At 36.3% G+C, this 21,095-nt stretch overlaps 1 protein-coding gene across 3 annotated transcripts in view; it reads right to left on the bottom strand.

Annotated features, from left to right (window-relative positions):
* The window catches only part of LAMA4 (laminin subunit alpha 4), a 135,356-nt gene that overhangs the window by 100,913 nt on the left and 13,348 nt on the right, over positions 1-21,095 (bottom strand). For all 3 annotated transcript variants that reach the window (XM_079149110.1, XM_079149112.1, XM_079149111.1), the window contains one exon: positions 2-103. In XM_079149110.1, coding sequence (XP_079005236.1) covers positions 2-103 — 102 coding nt within the window. The remainder of the gene's footprint in view (position 1; positions 104-21,095) is intronic.

Here is a 21,095-nt window from a genome sequence, read left to right as displayed (position 1 = left end):
CCACACAGAATCCAGAGCCGTCTGAGCATTCATTGGAATTACCGTTACAGTCACAGGGCAAGCATTCTCCTGACAGGGCGCGAAAGAATCCAGGGTCACATTTCTGCAACAGATGGAGCAAAAGCACTTTGATCATCAAAAAGTTCCATTTTGGTCAGTATTTTCTGAGGGAAGCAATAGAAGATTATTAAACTATCTAAATATTTCTTTCAAAGTATACTAAAAGGAACTATTTATACTACCATTTAGTGATAGAGGTCGTATACACGATCTTCATTTGCATAATTTCTTTCCCTCTTCTTTCACTTTGTAGAAGAGGAAGACCATCGGCACCACTGTTCCATCATTGTAAGGATGAATAAAAAGATTTTAGGTAACAGTGAGAGAGAGAGAGAGAGAGAGAGAGAGAGAGAGAGAGAGAGAGAGAGAGAGAGAGAGAGAGAGAGAGAGAGAGAGACTTTCTAACGTTTTCTTGCAAAGCAAAACCAAACCAAACCATGACTGAGTATTAGTCAAGGTGAGGAACTGCATTATGTTCCCTATAAATAAGACTTCTGGTTTCAGAAATGACTGACTATGGATGGCCTAACTTAGAGCTGTATCTTTCATAAATGTGTCTTCTTAAAAACTCTATTTTTTTCAGATTCTAACATTTTAAAGGGAAGGGTAAAGAAGTTAATGAGTTCTTACACTTGACAGGCCCTATTGGGTGCTGATTATACATTTCACTTATTTTCACAATTCTGAGAGGAACACCATTATTTTCCTTTATTCTGGTGATGAGATAATAACACCCAGAGAAGCTAGGTGGCTTGTGGGGAGGTTGTGCCATCCTGATGCACCAGCTGACCTGCACAGTGGTGAATTGCCCTCCCCAATGTCACGGTGCCTCCAGTTGAGAAACACTGAGATGATTCCCTGTTTAAGTGATGGGACTGAGGATACGTATTTGATATGTTTTGGGGGATGTCTCTGTGATGCAGGGCAGAAAAGGAATAATAGGCCTGAAAGTTCATTCTTTACCCTTCAGACAGGCTTACAGCTGAAGAATTCCAGACAGAAAAGAATGTTGATTGTTTCCACAGTTTTACAGAGTATGAGATTCAACATCACCCCCCTCCCATGGACCCATTGCACTGTCCTGGCTACCAGGAAATTTTTCATGATATCTGGCTGAATTCCTGCAGACTGCTCTACAAACCCATTTCCTCTTACTTTTTTCTCTGTAAAGAAAAAATGACTAGACACCATGCACAATATTAAAAGCACCAGCATTTTAGACACTAAAACTGAAATTTAACATATTTATTTTTAAGGAGGTTTAATAGAGAATAATGGCATTGTCCATGAAGAAGAAAAAAAAGATATTTCACCTAAGTGAGAGAGAGTGAGACTGAGAGGGGTCAATTCATAATTTATAATGGAGAGTTTGGGGCTGATGGTAAGCTTTTTTCTCAGTTTTCCCAAATTTAGAGGAAACAAAATGAGAGGAAAAAGGCACTAACATTGCAGTGGAAAACATTTAATTTAGATCATCTAATTTCACATGTTTTTAGGTATTGTCACAAAGTGAAAAATGTTTTCACTGTGATGTACTAGACAGATGGGTGTGTTTATTTATATCTATATCTAGATATTCATATCCACATCTACAGTGATACAATATAGACCTGAATATACATCTAGATACATATACACATGTATATGTATCTAGATATATGTACCTCAGAAAAGAGATTCGTAAGTAAATAACTAAACTTCCTATATGTTGTGTAATTTAAACTTCTCCATTTTATTTAAAAATATATCTTGTTCATAATCTATAAAATTGATTTGGTAAAATTGATTTGCATTGCATTTTGCAATTAGCAGAGTTTTTGTTCTAAGAGTAGTTTAGATTAGCATGGGTCTTAATATTAGTTATCTTGGTAGTCTCAAAACTGGTTTCTAAGCTCTCATTCTAAGAGCTTCTGATTCAGTACTTCTGATAATGAAGCCAAGCAATTGGAATTTTATTAATGAATAAATTTAGTATTTTAAAATAACTTTAGATTTATAGAAGAATTGAGAAGGATCTGTATTTTTATGAACCTCACCCCAGGATTCCAATATTCATTCCACCAGGTTTGGAAAACATTTCTCATAGTGAATACTATATGTTAATTGCTCAGCTAACACTCAGTTAATTGGTGATTTGAATGGTTTAGACAAACATAGTACACCTAAGGTAAGTTTTTGGAAACCACTGATATACAGTGCTAACTCGCCCATTGCTCTCTGCTAGGGCTGGGCTGGTCTTAAGTATTTCTCAACAGTCCAGTTGGACTACATGCAAGATGAAATCTTTATGTTGTGCCAAATTTAGGAGGAAACTTCACTGAGAGTCTGTCATTATTCACTTATCTATTCCCCAGGGTGAGGCTATGACCTTGGGTGAGGCTATGACCTTGGGTGAAAGATGACTTGTTCCAGTCTCATACTGTGAGACATGGGAAGAAAAAAGGGAGGCAGGGATAGGCCTGCCTGAGCAGTCATTGGCCTCCTGCCGAGGGAGAGATGGGGTGGAGGGTGGAAATCTAGCAAATTCCTTTCCTGCTGAACAATGTCCACCTGAATGAATTACATTTTTCAATTCCTCTCAGAGGGGAAGCACCACTTAAAACTCACATGCATGCACCGTATAGGCAAATGGAATCTCTGGGCATGGAGAGATTCTGATGCCACCACTAGAGCCCATTTAGAAATTCCCTGAAATAGGGTTGTTAAACGGTTTTAGAGAAGTTTAGTTACCTCGAAGGAAGACCAGTTTAAGGTTGTTTCTTTGTGTGGACATATTTCATTATGGCTCCTGAGAGTCCTGTGGTCTTTTCACTAAATTTTTTCTGGAAATTCGACAGAAACTGGTAAATTGATCTTTTATAATATTAAAAGGCAAATATTTTCAAGAAAAAAAGCAGAGCTTTTTCAGTTTTGCTCCTGGTTAATAAACATTTTTGAATACAATTTATCTGTAGCAGTTCTAACACCTGTGTTATTTAGTAGCCTGTGGAAACTGGTCTTCTCACAAACTATAAACTGATGACTGTTTTCTTTTGGAAGATTCTCCATAATTTAACAAACAAAGATGGGGTTTGTGTATGTGTATGAGTGCCTGAGTAAGAGAAAAACCTTACAGTTGATTTTTCAGGTGCCATATGGCTCTCTCTTTCCCATGTGAGAAGTCTGTCCTAGAAAAGACAACTAATAGGCAAACTTCAGAGGATGTGTATCTCTTGGGATGGTGCCATGGTCTTTAAAAATATTAATAATAATAAAAATGAGAATTATTATAATGATAATGAGAATGACTATAGTGATAATTGTAATTTAGGTACCATCAATGTTATTCAACTTTGTAAGTTCAGACTGATTTAAATCTTATTCTTTCTCCACTATAATATGCTGTCCCTCATAAAAAAGTAAATAAATAATTGAATTAAATTATTTGAATTTAATTAATTGGATATATTTAAGGCACTTGGAAGGTCATGTTACATAATTTTTTTCATTTTAGCTTACAACAGACCTATGAAGTAGCCTCTACCTGAATTGTACATATAGGGAATTTGTGGCATACAGGGATTTATAGACCCAAGAAACATAGATAGAAATGGAGGAGTGGGCTGGGTATATAGCTCAGTGGGCAGAGTGCTTGCCTCACAAGCACAAGGCCCTGGGTTCGATCCCTAGCAAAGAAAAAGAAATGGAGGACACAGGATTTAGATCTTTTTTTTTTTTTCCAAGTTTGAACTCTTATTGTACCATTATTGCATTCAGTGAAGCCTTTCTTGTTGGATTTTTAAGTTATTTCCAAAATTTTTGTTATTGCAGTCATTACTAAGCAGACTGAAATAGACAAAATATGTAAAAAAAAAAAAACAAAAAAACAAAAAAAACCTTCTTTAAACCCCAGAAAAAGTATTTTAAAATGAACACGATGCTTTAAAATACATAGATTATTAATGTATGAAAACCACTGAGTGAGAATATTTCCTTTAATTTGTTTTAGAAAAATTGTCAAGTTGACTGATTACTGTCCACTAAATCATCTGTAGACATTTTATACTTCTTCATTATTATTACAGCTTCCCTCCTACTCTACCACTAAGACTGGATTAAGGCAGTGCAGTGGTGCCCACCTGTTATCCCAGCAGTTCAGAAGAATGAGGCAGGAGGATTGCAAGTTCGAGGCCAACCTTGGCAACTTAGTCAGACCCTGGCTGTAATTCAGGTAAAGTGCCCCTGGGCTTAGTCCTCCAAGAATCCACCTCCCAATTGGATTAATCAATCCCATTTACTTCTGCCTGTGAAGAATAAGAATAAAAATTCCCATTTGCCTACTTTGTTATGATTAGCATAAGGTCTGGTTTATAGTAAAAAAAAAAAAAAAATCAGTGTTTGTGAACTTGCCTAATTTTCTGTTTATAGAAATTAGAACTAGAGGGAAATTTAGGAGGAAACGAGTGTGGGATGTCCACGTGTGACACTTATGTTTAAAGGGACTAGGAGAGTATATGGTGTTATTGTAGAAAGCATTATTTCCACAATCCCATCATGTAATCACAACATTAATTATTTAAGGAGATCGAATTATAACAAATCAAGACATTTTTAAACAAAGGGAACAGCATTTATACAACTATGTGATCATTTTTGTCCTTATTTGAAGATAAGTGGATGATGACACATAATGGGGGGTGGGAGGGAGGCAGGAATGGAAGAAAGAGGGACTGTATAAAGGGAAAAGAGGGGTGGGAGGGGTGGAGGGAAGGAAAAAATAACAGAATGAATCAAACAACATTACCCTATGTAAATGTATGATTACACAAATGGTAAGCCTCTACTTCATGTACAGAGAAATAAGATGTAACCCATTTGTTTACAATAAAATGAATTTTAAAAAAGAAGTCCCTTTGAGAACACTAGACTCATGCCAACAATGATGTCATTGTACAGAATTTTTTCTTAAACATTTTTTCTTAAAAAAATTTTAATCCTGTTCTTTTGAAGAACAGTCCAGTCTGCACCCTTTGAGTGTGGTTAACTTCTAAAAGTCATGTGGCATTATTAAGTAAAGTAAGAACCAAACTAAGTAATGCAATTTTAGGTTAAAATTTTCACAGAAATCTCACTCTATTTCCTAAATATTGTCACAGATAAGCTAGTTAACTGACCACAAGCCATTAATTTTGTACAATGAATCTCTGTGAGCTTCAGAATTTCTATTGAAAACCCTAATTGACTAGACAATTTAAATGCTCTAATAGCATCCTATAGAAATCTAGGGTTCTCAATTACTCATTAAAACAAACAAAAATGGTAAAAGCTGATGGGATTTAGGATAAGCCTAAAGGTAGCATCTGAGAGTGTGAGACACATCCTGTGGTCTCTGAGTACATACATATGACCTCTAGATCTAATCTCCAGCTCCAACGAATGCCAAAGAATTAATTATAATAAAATCCCATTACAAAGAGCATCCTCTATAGCTCAGAAGCCTACTCTAATAGAATATGACCTATAACTGCAATAGACATTTGCACCATGTCTTCAACTAAGGATCTATAAACATTTTACAAATATGAACTCAACCCATCTTCTTTCCTAAATTAAACTTTTAGAGTTTTGATTCACCAATTTTTGCCTTAATTTATGGAAGCTTAAAAGTAGAAATGTAAATTTGTTCAGAGGTCTAAAGAATTGATACTTTTAAAATTAGTATTCTTCAGCTGTAACAACTTACATTAAATTATCTTTCTGCTTAGTTTTTTTTTGTGTGTACATGTGTCTGTGTGTATACACAATGAATCCACTTTCTTCTTGATTCTAGGCATCAATGATTTTAGCTCGTTTTAGTGTTAATGAGCTCCATTTTTTTTGTTTCGATACATGATAAAAGTTATCTTAAGATAGACTATTATGCTCACTTAAGGGCTAAAGTTTTGTGCCCTCACCCAGAGTCTATGGGTTCTGTACAATGCTACTTTTATCTGCATAAAACTTGGGCAGACTTGGAACCTGATAGTATTCAGAGATCTTCTAGTAGGAACCAACACAATTAAATCTACTTAAAAATATCAATTAAGCCTTTATTAGAGAGAAATGACTTCTAAGAACATATGAATTTATTAAATGATGAGGCACTACACAGGCCATTTTTTTCTGTGTCTGTGAAAGTAAAAGGTTAAATATCTGAGATGGAAAGAAGTCCCAAATTAAGCTATCCACTTTTGTTCTGTTATCAGAACAAAGTTATCAGGTTCTGTTATTTTTTCACATAGGGTTAAACAAGGCCTGATTTTTTCATATACGGATCTATAATCAAAGTGCCAAATGAGTTAGATACATTATACAATGTGCTACACAGATATTGGCCTCTTGATTGATTTTACTTGAATCTGAAGAAAGTTACCCGTTTATCCTCCCTTGGGCATGTCTAAGCTCTTGTTTGCGTAATTGAAATTCCCCACATTTTAATAGGCAAAGTTAATTTTTAGATTTTGACAGTGATTTCACCATAGCTTGATTAGGAAAGCAGTTTCAACATTCCCCAGATTTATCCAGTTCAAAGGCATTTCTTCTTATGATTGCTGTGATAAAATGAGGATAAAAGCGGAACGTGTACCAGGTTGCTGGCTTCTCCTAACTGACTCTCAGCCACCTTCGTGCTTACTGCTTTAGGCCCATGTCTGCCAGGCCCTGTCACATTTACAAAACACTCCAGCTCTCAATGGAATTACCAACGAAATAGGGACAATGACTCAGATTCTGAGAATTTCTGAGGAGTATAGAGATGTCTTGACGATCTTAAGCCAGATCCTTTAATTTAGTAGAGTGGAGAGAAGTTATTATCGTAGCACTAATGCCACACTTATAGGGCTATTCTCATCATTCTTTTTTGACTAATGGGTATTCTCATGGGTGGAAAGCATTGCTCCACTCACAGACCTCAAAACCTATTCATCAACTATTTATTTGGACCATAGATACCAACAGCAGACTTGGGGGTCTGTTGAAATACTATACTTGCTAATAAGTAGTTCTCTTTATGTGCAAAATTTAAAGAATCAAACAAGGAAGTTCACAGACCCTGAAGTCATACAGATTTTTCTTTGAAGTATTGAATTTGGGAATGATTATGTTCATTAATACTGATGAACATTTCTTTAATTTTCTCCTTGAAAAGTTACTTAAAATAGTTTTTGAATTGCTCATTTATAGTAGTGATTGCCACTTACATAACATAATGAGGCTTCAGTGATGTCTTTTGTCTTGAAATAAATCTCTTGCTAACATCTGGCCTTTTGCTCTGGATTCACTTGCCTCACTTGCCTCCTGCAACTGGATTATTCTTTTTGCTCCTTGCCTTCTGAGCTATGGTTACACAATCTAGCCTCTGCCAGATTTTTTTTTTTTTAATTTGAAAACTGGCTCAGTTTTATTTAATTTATTGGGGCGAATGCCATGGACACATTTCCAAGAAAGGAAGAAATGTAGCCCACAAGGGTTAGCTATAAGAATGAGTAAAGAGAAATGATCTTAGCATTACAGGCATTTAGGGGATTTTGATGTGACCTCTTAACCATTTAGAAGCAATCAATGTTGTGAGATGACAAATATCTCTATCATCTTCATCTGGGTTTTTATGAACAATAACAGCTAATATTTATGGACCAACACCAGGCACTGAGCTAAGTGCTTTTCATGGATGATACAATTTGTTCACTACCTTTTAATGGCTTGCAGTCTTGTAAATGTCTGCCTAAATTATCTTTTCTTTTTATAAGAAGTTTGGAGGTTGAATTGTCTATAAATGACAATGATTTCAGTGTACTCAGGGAACCTAGCAGTACTTTTCACTGGTTGGGATGTTTTGTCAGTTTCCATGGCTAGCAGATGAACCTGCTTTGGTCTTGAAGTACTCTGTGTACTTCATTTAGTACTACCCTCAACTGGATCCCTTAAGAGGTAAAGCAAAAAGTGACTAGCAGGACAGGTCTTTCTTTCCATATGTCCTTCCTTATAGGTTTATGCATCACTGAAGAAAGCTAATGTAGATCAATAAAAAAGGAGAAATGCATCCCCAACTTCTGTTGCACCCATTTAATCTCAGCAGATGATCTTGCTTCTTTAAATGAGAACACAGAGGCCACTGGGCAGAAAAATCTCATTCTAGCTCTCTTCTTCTTTTCAAAGTTCCCCTGTCTTGATGCATCCTTATGCCCTCTGCCCATCCCAGAAGAAGCAGTGCTACCCATCACAGGAAAGACGAGCACTTTATCTGTGCTCTGGGACCCTGCAACATACCATTTCATCTTTCCTTACCACACCATCTGAGTCAGTCAGCTTTTTCATTCAAAATACCTGAGATAAATCAGTTTTTAAGGGGGAAAGGTTTATTTTGGCTCACAGTTTCAGAGGTTTCAAATTTCTTGACTCTGTCACTTTGGGCCTGCCGTGGCATAGTAAGTACATCATGGTAGAAGCATGTTGCAGAAGATGTCTGTTTGCATCATGGCAGCCAGGAAGCAGAGAGAGAAAGGAAGGGACCAGGGTCCCAGTATCTCCTTTAAGGGCATGTTTCCAATGACCTAAGTTCCTTCCATTAGACCCCACCTTCCAAATGTTCCACCATCTTCCAGTAGCACTGGAGGCTGACAACCAAGCCTTCAACACATCCACCTTTGTGGGGGGCACTCCAGATCTCAACTATTGCACCATCCGTTTTTTCACACCTGCCCCCCACTGTGAAGGGAGTCAGTGAACACAGATAGTTGCTGGGTCCTGTATTGGAGGAAACTCGACTTCTTCCTCTGAGACAACTTCCCTGAGCTCTGCTTCCTCTTCATTTTCCTCCTCTCTTGTTCAGACAATCTTTCAAGTGAATTCAATCATACTGCTCTGTTTCCCTCATGCCAGTCAAGGCCTCTACCAGTCATCTGGCTTTGGCCTCCATTGTGCCACTGATACTACACTGAAAAAGAAAAATCCATAGCTTTGCTTTCCTAGTCATACTTGTTCTCACGCTGGTGCTTAACATTGTTGAATTCCCTCCCTGAATTTTTCTCTTTTCTTGGTTTCCAGGAAAACTCTTTCCTCTGATTTTTTCCTCATGCCAGTCTTAGATTTTTAGAGGGTCCCTCTTCCTCTATGAGGGTGGGGTTCTCCAGGGTACCTCCATTTCCTTTTCTATCTGCACACTTTTGTTGGATGATGTCAACCCCTCCCACAATTTCATCCTTCATCTATATTCTGGTGTCTTCAAATCTCTCTACATATCCCTGATCTCACTCTTATGTCACCCTCTTGTCTCCAAGGGCATGTTACACAAATCCCTCTCTAAGCTTATCCAGTTCTCTAAGCTTATGGAGATGAATGTGTCCCATGCCAGCATTATCATAGTCTCTACAAAACCTATTTTTATCCTTATATTGTATCTCAGTTAGTGATAAAGATTATAGAAAGCAAAAATAAAAAGTAAGGTATTAATCCTTTCAAATTACATTAATGTATTTTGGAAATGCTGTCAAAAGAGTGAATTCTGCCAGAATCAGAGAATGGGTTTGCATGTAGAATGATAAGACTTGCAAGATTTATTTATTTAAGTTCTGTCTTTTGCTTTTCACAGTTGCAGTGTTCTTGCTGTTTATTTAAAATTTGGGTTTTAAATGCAGGCATATGGAGTACCACAGAGATTAGAGTCTTAAATCAGAAGTGACCTTATATAATTATGAACTGTTATAAATTTACTCTCTAAACTCACAGCCCCCACCTGTGTTGGAATAGACTGCAGGACTAGAAGTTCTCCAAGTTATTTTTTTGTGTTGAACACAATGTTTATCAAAGGTTAAGTAATTGGAATGTGCTAATTTGAAGCTTACATATTTGTTACATTATTAAAACTCAACAGTAACCACAGCAACTGCTCAGAACTTGAGCAACAAAAGATTTTTCTGGGAGGAGCATTTTGTCATTGGCATTGTTTAGAGTTGCTGGTCTATGTTCATAATCAAAAGCAGACTGAGTCTGAATAAATTCTATTATTACTTTTAAATTTTCTACACACAGTATAACCTCTTCTTGCCTCCCTCCAGGTTAGACTGTTCCCCTTTCTGTTGTCTTTTGTATGCCATCATCTCATAGAGTTTACTTTCTACCTCTGAAAGACTACCAAGATGGCTCCTCCTTCTAGTTCTCAATGCCATGACCTAGTTCAGAATCTTGGCATTTCATCCCCCCCAACCCCCATTTATTGTACTTACTGTTATCTTTCACAGGACTTTCTCTCTTTTAGTTCATTTGGTATATCAGACTTAATTTTTAAAACCTTTATCATACTAATTTTCTGCCTCAAGCCTCCTCACAATTACTGAGCCTCACATAAAGCTTATCTTTTACAAACCCAACCCATCTCTTTAGAGTCAACTTTGGTTCCCTCTGCTCTAATTAAACAAGATTTTCTACCCCTCCATATATACCTTACTCTTGCCCACTTAGTGTGTGTACATACTGTCATGGAGGCCAAAGATGTCTCTCCCCTTCTCTACTCTCTTAGATTCAGCTGCATACATGGCACTTTGAAGATCCCTCATTAGAGTACATAGAACATGATATAATTTTAAAATTCATATTCCTGCCCTCTTGAAATCTCTACAAGCTCCTTGAGGACAGGGATAATGTCCTTATCACCTATTATAGTGATTAGCAAATAGCAATTCGATGCTGAAATATGTTAGTGGGAACAACCTATTTGAATCTGTAAAGAATGAGCAATGTGAGAACAAATTGTGCAAACACTTTGGAGAACATTTTGTCAAATCTCACAGTAAATAAATATATTTCCAATTATGAATAAAATTTTTGAATACAATATAGAGGAAAAAAGCCTGTTGCAGAAGACAAACAGTATAAAATTTACATTGCATTTAAAACATGCAAAAATGACACAGTGCAATATGTTTTGTAAGGGCACACATAAGCAGAAATGATTGGGAATCTAAGAAATCAAGCCAGTTTAGAGTAAAGGAAGGAATGAGATTCAGAAAGGTTTACAAGCTTTGATTATATTGGCATTCTATTTATCATACTATGTGCAGGGCATATAAATTCTCATGAAAGAAGAAAAGAAAGAAATGAGGAAAGAAAGGAAGAAAAAGAAAAGAAAAGAAAACAAAGACTACTTAGGTTGTTGTGCATTGAATTTCCATGTCTAGACCTGGTGAGTCTCTAAAACCTCATCCTTAGGAAGTGACTAATGTGGTCTTGACAATGAATTCAGATGTGTGTGTATAATTTCCTCAACTTCCTGCCTATTCACGTTATGTACCACTATCATTACACACAGTTTAATAAATAAGCATAAGAACATTCCTTACTTAATTTGCTCTTCCTTTGTTTTCTACCTTCCAGCTAGTAGCTACCTCCTCCCATGTGGTTGCCTTTTGTAGGTCTTTATGCCTGTCTCAGGGAAAGCACCCGTCAGCTTTTAGGTTCTTTTGGATGGCTACTTAATGTGATTTCCTCTAGTTATTTCATTTTAGCAGTAAGCCACATGTTCTAGGCTATCTTTGCAGACTGGAGGACTTTTAGGTGCTTGTTTATTTGGGTTGGGCCTTACTAACTGAAGGCAGAGACAAAGGTTCTTAGAATACTCCCATTTGAGAGACAAGCTAAAATATTAGAATCCAAGTAAGAAGGTTCATAGCCCAGTTTTCTGTACTAAAAGGGGGATTGGGAACCAAATGGACCATTACAACAACAGTGGGAACCTCAACCATCTCTGATTTAAATTGGAAAACATGAGGAGAGTGACCCAAAGATTGTCTTCTCTAGTTAGACTGGAGCTGAAGGGGGAATGAGGAAAAGATTGCATGGTAATTCAAACCAGATGAAGCTGAATTGTGGAATTTAAATTATGTTCTTATAGTTTTATATAATCTCTTCACCATTATTTCTTCATGTAAAGGTAAAAAATTTGTGAATGTAAACAGCTGATTGAAGAGGATGATTGTGGCAAGGGTTTCTCCAGAAGCAAAGAAATGGAGAGAGTCATGAATTTGGGGAGGGGGTTGACATCGATGTAGTCAGTCAGTTAGAGACTCAGCAGGAAACAGAATTTACTTCAGAGGGCTAAAGTGAAAAGCATGAGAAAAACTGAATGGATGATGGTTTAGAGAAGTGTGACCGTGTGGACTCAGCTAGAAAGAGGCCCAAGGTTTAAGGTTATTTATATCCAACTTCTTTTCAATCCCTTCTTCCTCATGGCCCCAGTCCACACACTTTAGTGGTGGAGAGTAATGCATATCCTTGGTGTTTTTTGTTTCCTTAGCTTTTCTCCTTGGCCTTTCACAGGCATAATTTGCCAAAAATAGCCCAAACCATAACAATACCCATTATCTTCCCCAACATCCTGAACTCAGCTTTACATTTCATAAAACTGAAATCAACTCTTGGGAGATCATTGTTTTGCTGAAGTCAATCCTAAAGTGAAAGTTCTCTTTAAAGGTACTTATTCTAAATATTAATTGGGCTGTGACAACAGAATTTTGAGTGGTCTCATTAGGGGCCATTGTTAGGAAATAGCATGGATATAAATGCTTCTTAAAAGACATGCTTCTGGAATAACTAGTAAGGGAATGTAAAGTGCTAACAAACTGAATTCTCTCCTTCTGGGATTGAAATTGCACATTCTAAAGATGGACTGCACTTCATATATTTGGACTCTTCTATTATAATTTATAATAATATGAGAAAAGTAATATTTTCCCCTTCTTCATTTGGTGGAATTTATTTTCAGAGAGTCTGAATAGATTAGGGTTTTATTTAAAGGTGCAATCCATTTCAACTAGTCAGTTTTGTTAGGTTTTCAGTGTAATCTCAGTGAACTAAATCTTAAATTGACCAAATTAACGGCATTTCATAGATAGGAAAGAGTTCCTTTCAGATGCTTTTTCCTTTTATTTTTATTCTTCTAGCAGCTCTACAAATCCTTTTCTCCCACCAGAAACATGCACATTTAGGTGCTATTTCTTTAGTGTTTACATCCCAAATTTCTAGGATCTGATGAAAATCTACTCTTTGGCATTTTAAGAAATGTCCACATGTGTATCCATGGACTAGTACCATTTGTTCACTATGCATCTGGTTGCTATTCAACAAGTACTTTTTGAGCGAATGAATGAATTCCTTCCCTAAATAAGGTTGTATCAGGGACACCTCCAATTTCTAGACCTCACTGATTTGTCCTCTGTGGGCATTGATGTAATACACTGCACTCTACTCCTTGTAGTGAACATAATTCCCTATAGTTATATCCTATGGAGACAAACTAGAATAATGGAAAGCCTGAGATTATCTGGATTCAAGTTCCAGTTCTACCACTGGAGACTTTACCCAGGTAATTAAGTCTCAGTTTCCCTTTCTGAAAAACTTGAGTGATTACCATATTATTTTCTAGAGTGGTTGTGAGGATCAGCAAATATTGTGCATTTTAAATTCAATATAATGGTGTGGAAATGTTCAATACCTAGTACTTTCCATTCTTTCTTTTGGACTTGTTTGTGCCATTGCTATCTGTTTAAATTAGTAGCTTCTCAGTGAGCTACAACTCTCTTTATGGCACATGGTTCGATGATGATGCTTGAAGGTACTGGTACACTGTCTTTCTTCTCAGAAGACTTAACTTCCTGAGAACAGAAATTGGAGTTATCTGATTTGTTACTGAATTTGTTATTGACTCCTCAGTGCCTTCCTGGGGTAGGTTCTTAATAAATATGTATTGAATGTATCTTGGGACCACAGAATAATGGAAGGTCAGAGCTGGCAAGGACCTTATTTCCATATCTAACCTGTTATATTACATTTGAGGAAATCGAGACTTAGTGAAGTAAGAAATTATCAAAAGCAATTCATACAGAGCAAGGTTAGGCCATCTTTAGTGCTCATGTCACTGAACCATACTTCTTGATGATGATGGCAAAGAAAATGATGAAAGAGATATTGTTGAAGCTCAAACCTCTTTGAGGATGTAAAACAACCATATGGTGCTCATCTCTGCCTCTCCAAGAGCTCATGTTTATCAGATTTATCAAGAATCTTATTAAAGATATTCCATGAGTACATTCCCCTTATTTCTCAGGCAGTGTTATCATCATCCAAAGGTTCTAATACCTCCCTAGGCATCCTGAAGTGGGAAACAAAGTTGGTGGGATGTGGCAAACACTCTTGCAAACTCAGTTTTGCTCTATAAGCATGTAACTGACTCCAGAGAGGAAACATGGCCCATCAGTCCTCTGTAATTACTTGGTTTGGCATATGGCAATTGTTCTTAATTTAAATATAACAATTTGTAGCAGGTGTTTTTGTTTTTAGCTGTTTTTATGTAGTGCAGAGAGAAATGTACTGTGAAGCAAATAATGTAGATTACTCATTAGAGAAGTCATCTCTTGTAGGAAGGGTTGTATGACATCCAGCTATGTCTCTGACACCTCCCTTGTTCCATGTGAGGGATCTGACAATGGGCCCTGGGAAAGGATGCCCTTTGTGTAATATACACCAGCATGTGTGCAGGTGTTTCCCCTCATGAATCAGAAGCAGATGTCTGGTCAGGCAGAATATATGATAACTTGACATATATCTGGCTGCACCTAACAGGGAAAATATGGCTCATAAATTGTACTAGTAAAACACCATCACTGAAGTTTTGACTGAGACTTCAAACAAACACCTTTATCCTTCAACACTAAGCGAGACTAGATATCACAGAGGGTTTATGACAAGTTCCAAACTTAAAGGATTGTGTGTTCAAACTCTACTCTGACACTGATGGATTTTATAAGACACAGAAGCATCTATCCAGGTGCTCATAGAATTTATTTAACAACTACTTTATGTATGTGCTATGTAATAAGCACCTAAAAGGTTCAGAAGACCAAGATGCAAGAATTTCAGTGTAGTCATGTGTTCAGGGACTCTGATGACAAGATATTTTTCAAATAGTTCATAAATAAACCTACCAAGTACCAACTGCTTATAGAAAACAAGGAGAATGCACTACCATTCAAAATGTTGCATCCTTAATTTAGGGAGCTCTAGAAAAACCAAATCAAACCAAACCAAACCAAACCAAACCAAACCAAACCAGAACTTTCACAACAAACAATAAATCTTTTCTCATGAAGTTTTAACTACAATATTATGAACTGTTCTTAAGTTTTTTTCTACTATTTTTAGATGATAGAATTAATTATTAAAATTCAGTATTGGATTTTCAGACTTTTGTGCCATTTGAGGGTATGTTTTATAATCTTTCGCCCTAATTTTCCTGCCCAAAGATTTCATTTTGGGATTTTTTTTGAAACACCACTTAAAATATTTTAAATATCAGTGTAAAAATTTAAGTTCCCATTTGTAAATGACACAAATAATTTTTTTTCAGTCAAAATTCTGGGGGATAGACTCAGAATCACTTTGTAATCTATCATCTGTTTGTAGTTTTAAAATTTTGCCCCCAAATAACTGCTGTGATCCAGTTATTCTGTGATGACATGTTCATAAAAGTGAAGGTGAGTTATACAAACTAAAATGAAAATAAAGTGACTTAAAGGGGGATGGCAATGTCCGGAGTAAGTACTTCAAATCTAGTCCGTGCTCTGCCTTTTAAATGACAAAAAGATAATACACATTTATGAGAGGAAATGGATGGGGAAGGCTAAGCATGTTTGATTTAAAGCAATTCTGTTATCTGTCATTTGAAGAAAAAAAAATTTGCTGATTTTAAAACAATACTTTAGTTACAGATGTTTCCAGACCCCTTCCCTGATCCAAGGAAACAAAATACCATTCAGTAACAAGCCCAGATTTAGAGATGGGGTTTGTTCCAATATAAACATTTCTTAACTAGACCTTCTCCATGAAAGTGCATAGTCAATTTTTCCATATACAGTGGGAAAGACAAAGCTTTTAGCTTAAAAGGCATTCTCGCCTACAGCATGGGGCTCCCAGAATGAGTTCCATGGCTCACTATTGATGTCAAGCTGAATGTGGACTCCTTCATCAGAATTATGAGACAGAACTATATCAGAACAGGCATTGCCAGAAAACTGGCACTATTTGGCTTTGAGTATTTAGTATGGTCATTTATTCATTTCATCTTTCTGTTTCATGTAACACTGTTTACTAAGGGCCCAGCTTAGGCCTTGGCAAAGCAGGCATTCAACAAATAACTGAGGAATGCATAAACGAAGGTTTTGAGCACCAATTATACTGAGACCACTTGGACAGGCAATTTGGGGGATCAGAAGATGAATCATACCCTACTGGCCTGTAAAAGTTCAGTGGGGAGCACATAAGTTGTATTCGTCACTTACTATAATATACGTAAGAAAGTGGTAAGAATCACAGTATATTGAGAGGCACAGAGAAGTGCTGAAAGAGTAAAGAGGAGGGAGAGATTATTGTCAACATGGAACAGGAAGAAAGTTATGAATAATCCTTTAGAAGAGGAGGCATTTGTTGTAGGTTTTCTGGAAGAAAGAAAGCTGAAGCTGAAACACTGGAAATCATAGAACAAGTTATAGTTACACATTTTAAGGTAGGGTGGCTTAAACTCATATTCTGTTTGTTGTTCCAATGCTCAAAGCAGGTATCTTTCACTTTTGATAATCTAGCTCAAGAAAGATAGCAGATGGATTTACTTCTTTCTAGTTGCTGGAACTTTCTTTGGAAAGATTAATTTAATACTAGTAGTTAAACTTGTGTGACATCTTCAGTGATTTTCTGGCTTATAGTATACTCTCAGAGTCAAACCTCTCTTTCTGCATACATTGCAGATAATATTGGAGGCATAATCTAATACTTGAAATAAGTGTTAGGCATATCTGGAAGCCTCTTTAATTCTTTGTGGCCATCAGAGTCCCATGAATTACTCTTATGTGGCTTGAAATATAGGAATTTTGATGTTTTTTCAAATTATAACTTATCAATAGGGACTATATTTTAACTATAAAAGAGACTATTTTCATTTTATCCTCTTTCATTATGTTATCTAATACACTTACCCAAACTGAGGTAAGTGAGGGAATGAAGGAAGTACTTGGTTTTGTGTCTCTCTGAGAACTGAAAGTATCATTTCATTAACTTAGAGCCTATCAGGAAGTAATAAAAGATCCTGGTGCAGTTGGTTTTCAATACTCTATAGTCAATAGTCCCATTTCTGAGTAGCTAAAATAAAGCAAATAATTGTTTTCATCTAAAGCTTTGACTACATTTCAGGTTTTTTTCCTTTTTTGAAATTTACAAATTTCTTAGATGATTAAATACAAAGGAAATCCATGGTGATTCATGGACTTTGAGGAAAAAGCACATTTTCTAGATGAATATGACTTTCTGTTCAAGGTTTAAACAAAGAGATCATAGTCAAACAAAAGTCAGAATAGTTTAGATAATCTGAGATGAAGATACAATATCTTAGATCTAAAAAAATGAGTCCAACGCTTAGCTTTTAAAATAATTAAATGGAAGAGCAAACAAAAAGATGTTCTACAGGAAAAATAAAAAGAATCCAAAACCCAAAATGGTTATTTACACTGAACATTTTGATAAATACTGCATGTCCAAGAACACAGGCACAGGAAAAACGTGTTTCATCTGCCAAAGTAACCACAAATACTTTTTGAGATTAGGGAGAGCTTAGCCCTTCAATAAAAACCCAGAGGTTTCAAGCACTTTATACAGAGTATTATCCTTCCCTCATAAAGATGATTACCCTGACCTTACCATGATATCAGGATCACTTTAAATGCAATATTACCTTCACGTACTGAGGAGTCTCCTCACATCAAAGACTGGAGAAAGAACAAGGCACAACGGTGCCCACCACATTGAAAATGAACAACGGAGCAGGCAGCGGATTAGAGCTGTCCTGCCTTCCAAATACCTTTCTGTTTTGCTGATCATGTGTGGACTTCCCTAATCCCCTGAACTATCTTTTATTCTTTATCTTCTATTAAGCTCAATGTGCATCTGAGCAGATGCTTTCCCTGGGCCAAGTCTCTGGATTATATCATAAAGTTCTATAATTCTGCTGTGAACTGGGAAGTTTTCTTTTGGGAAACAAGCTTGATATATTTCCTTGCTGTTAGAAGACCAAGATACTTGTCTTTAAAATCAACAATGGAAAAGTTTTCCAAGTAAAGTGGAGATGCTGAAATTGTCATAAAACAGGTCAAGAAGGTCATAGTGGGGTACAAGTGCCATAGCAAACCACTTTGGTCCTATCATACATTTCATTTTCTTCATTAATTTCCCTTGTTTCAATGTTTTTTCTATGTTATAGAGGTTTCTTAAAGTCATGTGGAGACCTGACTGATGGCTGTGTACAGGGGGAATACCAGACATGATGTGGTATGAGAATATTAAAACTTAATTCTTCAATTGTTTTGAAACAAAAGTGTTACTGTTCATTTTTGAAATAGATCTTTCTTCCTTTTAAGATCAAGAATGTTCTGTTTGTTTTTATGTGACCATCAGAAAACTCCAGCCGGAAATTCTCAAGTCTGAAAAGCAATAGCTTTTGAATGCTTACTTTCACAGTATAGGTGTGGAGAGCTTTGTTTCAGGGGTTGATAGCCTTATGAGGACAAGACAAAAATCCCCAAAATGAAAGAAAAGGAATGAATGATGTGGTTAAAAATTGAATTCAAAATTGAGATAAATATAATGATCCAAAACCAAGAGCAATTTTAATGTTTTAGTAAATAATTACTTACTTCTAAGATACAGATGGCCACATAAGCTATAATAATAAGTTAAATGTAATTTGCTCTTGTCTGATACAGCTCATTTCATGTCCCAACACACAAATCTTCAGGTGTTACTCACCCCCATTGTTTGTTCCTTGCATCCTAACTCAGGGATGCAGTAGGACAAGAGGACTTCTCCCAAAGCCAGGAAACTTGGTTGTGGTTCCAGGTATGGAAACCTTCTGTGGGATCTTGGGGAACTGACCAAATTCTAGTGCTAGATTCCTCCTCTTCAGTGACCTTACCAGCACAGTGATTTCTAGGCTCTTCCTATCCTAACATTCTACAGGTGTATGAAACTTCCTGCTGACTCAATAAGGTTACAAGCTAGGAGACTTTGGACAAATCTCTTTTAACAACTCTATGATTTTATGGTTAGATTCATAGCCACTGCTGTCTGGTTTGTAAAATGGTTATGAAGATCGAAGGTGGAAATATGTAAGAAAACACTTTGTAAACCTTGAAAACTTTATAAGTATTGATATTATTTTTGAACAGACTTATAATCATTGAAAATTCCGATCTTTGGTGGTCATAAATAACATTTGTCCAATATAAATAACTTTGTAAAAAGCTGAAATCTTCAAGTTATGGATTGAAAGACATATAGGAAAATTTCTTAACCATTTGACTAGTTTTCCCTAGGTGTTTTGAATATGTTGTAAAGTCAAATAGAAAAGCTATAGCTTGCTTTCACAATACTATGAAATTCTTAGGGCTTAACTTTTTTATTCAGATAAAAACTATCAAAATGTATAATTGTATTCAATTTTGGATGTCAAGTACAACAAATTAGAATAAATAAACACATTTTTAAAAATACTAAAGTTTTTTATGTTTATTTTCTTGATTTTCATTGACATAACATTTATAATGGAAGCATTTTGGCCTTTAGAGATCACAGAAACTGCTTTTGGACCACAGATGGTATGTTGAGGGAGGAGAGTAAGCCTGAGGGCTATCTTTTTAGCTCTGGGTACAGGTTAGATGTACCTGGTTTATATTAAAATGTAGCTAACATTTTAAGATAAGATAATATTTATTGTGATGAAATAATGGGTATAGAAAAATAAAAGTTACACAAACATCTGACCATTTCTACACAGATCAAAAGATAGCAGTTAACTGGTCTACCCACTACCACCCTATCCTCTCTCCAAAATTCCTGTGTTGTTTTCCTCAGCACTCCCAGGTAATGACTGAGACAAAAGTGGAATTTCCTAGGAAAGGGCCAAAAATATCATCAGACAGGGAACAGGAAGCATAAAAATATCTCTCAAGAGAGCACCAATTGTTCAAAGATTTTAGCTCATGTTTGGAACTGTTACAGAGGTGCTTAGAGCATCAGCAGTTTCCTGTAGACAGCAACACATACTGGTTGGATGCAGGTGTAGGTGCTCCTGGGATGAGGCATTGATTTGAATAAGATTTTGGGTAATATTTTGAAGACTTGCCATGATTTAGAATATCTATTTAGGAGGCCTTAGTACAGTGGTAGTTTGCAAATATTTTATAGCAAAGAAATCTTTTTTTTTTTTTTTTAAACCAGTGAAATTCTATGTGGAATTCATCTATAACTCAGATAAAAAAGAAGATGCTGTGGTTGAAAAAGGCAGGGCCCCAAACTTCTGCTGCTTAGGCTCCCTCAGCTCAAGTTATAGCCAAGACATTTCTATGTTGCCTTAGCTTAAAAGCCACAGACTTAGTAGGTCTTAAGTTAAAAGGTCCCTGCACTGATTCCCCCATGATCTAACACATTTCTATAAACATCAGCAGCATCTTCTCCCTCATTATTGTTCTCCATACATACGACAGGCCATCTTGATAGAACCTTGGCAATGATCCCAGCATCTGTTCTCTCCTTTTCAGACCATGACCACCATACAAACCCAGGCCCTTCTTACTCTTCCCTGGACAGTTACCAATATAACACATAGGTTATTCTGATTCTAGGTTCTCTGCTGCCTTTAGCTCATCCATCCAGTAGCCTGTTTCCAGATTAATCTTGACAAAGATAATTTTCATTGTGTTTCCCTTTCTTCTGCTCCGAAATCCTCAATGTTGTCTAGTCCAACCAACTGGGATATTTCCCTTCCTAGAAGAAATGCCATTTCTTGGTTTTTATTCAGCTTATCCCCTCAGCTTATATTCTCTTTCTCAGTCTTCAAGATCTAACTCAAGAGTCACCCTCTCATGAAGTTACCTGGGAACTTCCCACCAGAAACAAATTCTTTTTCTAAACATCTAAGAGTTTTT

Source organism: Sciurus vulgaris (assembly GCF_902686455.1).
Source record: "Sciurus vulgaris genome assembly, chromosome: 7".
NCBI lineage: Eukaryota > Metazoa > Chordata > Mammalia > Rodentia > Sciuridae > Sciurus > Sciurus vulgaris.
Note: the sequence above shows the minus strand (reverse complement) of the source record. Positions and strands in the feature narration are given on the sequence as shown.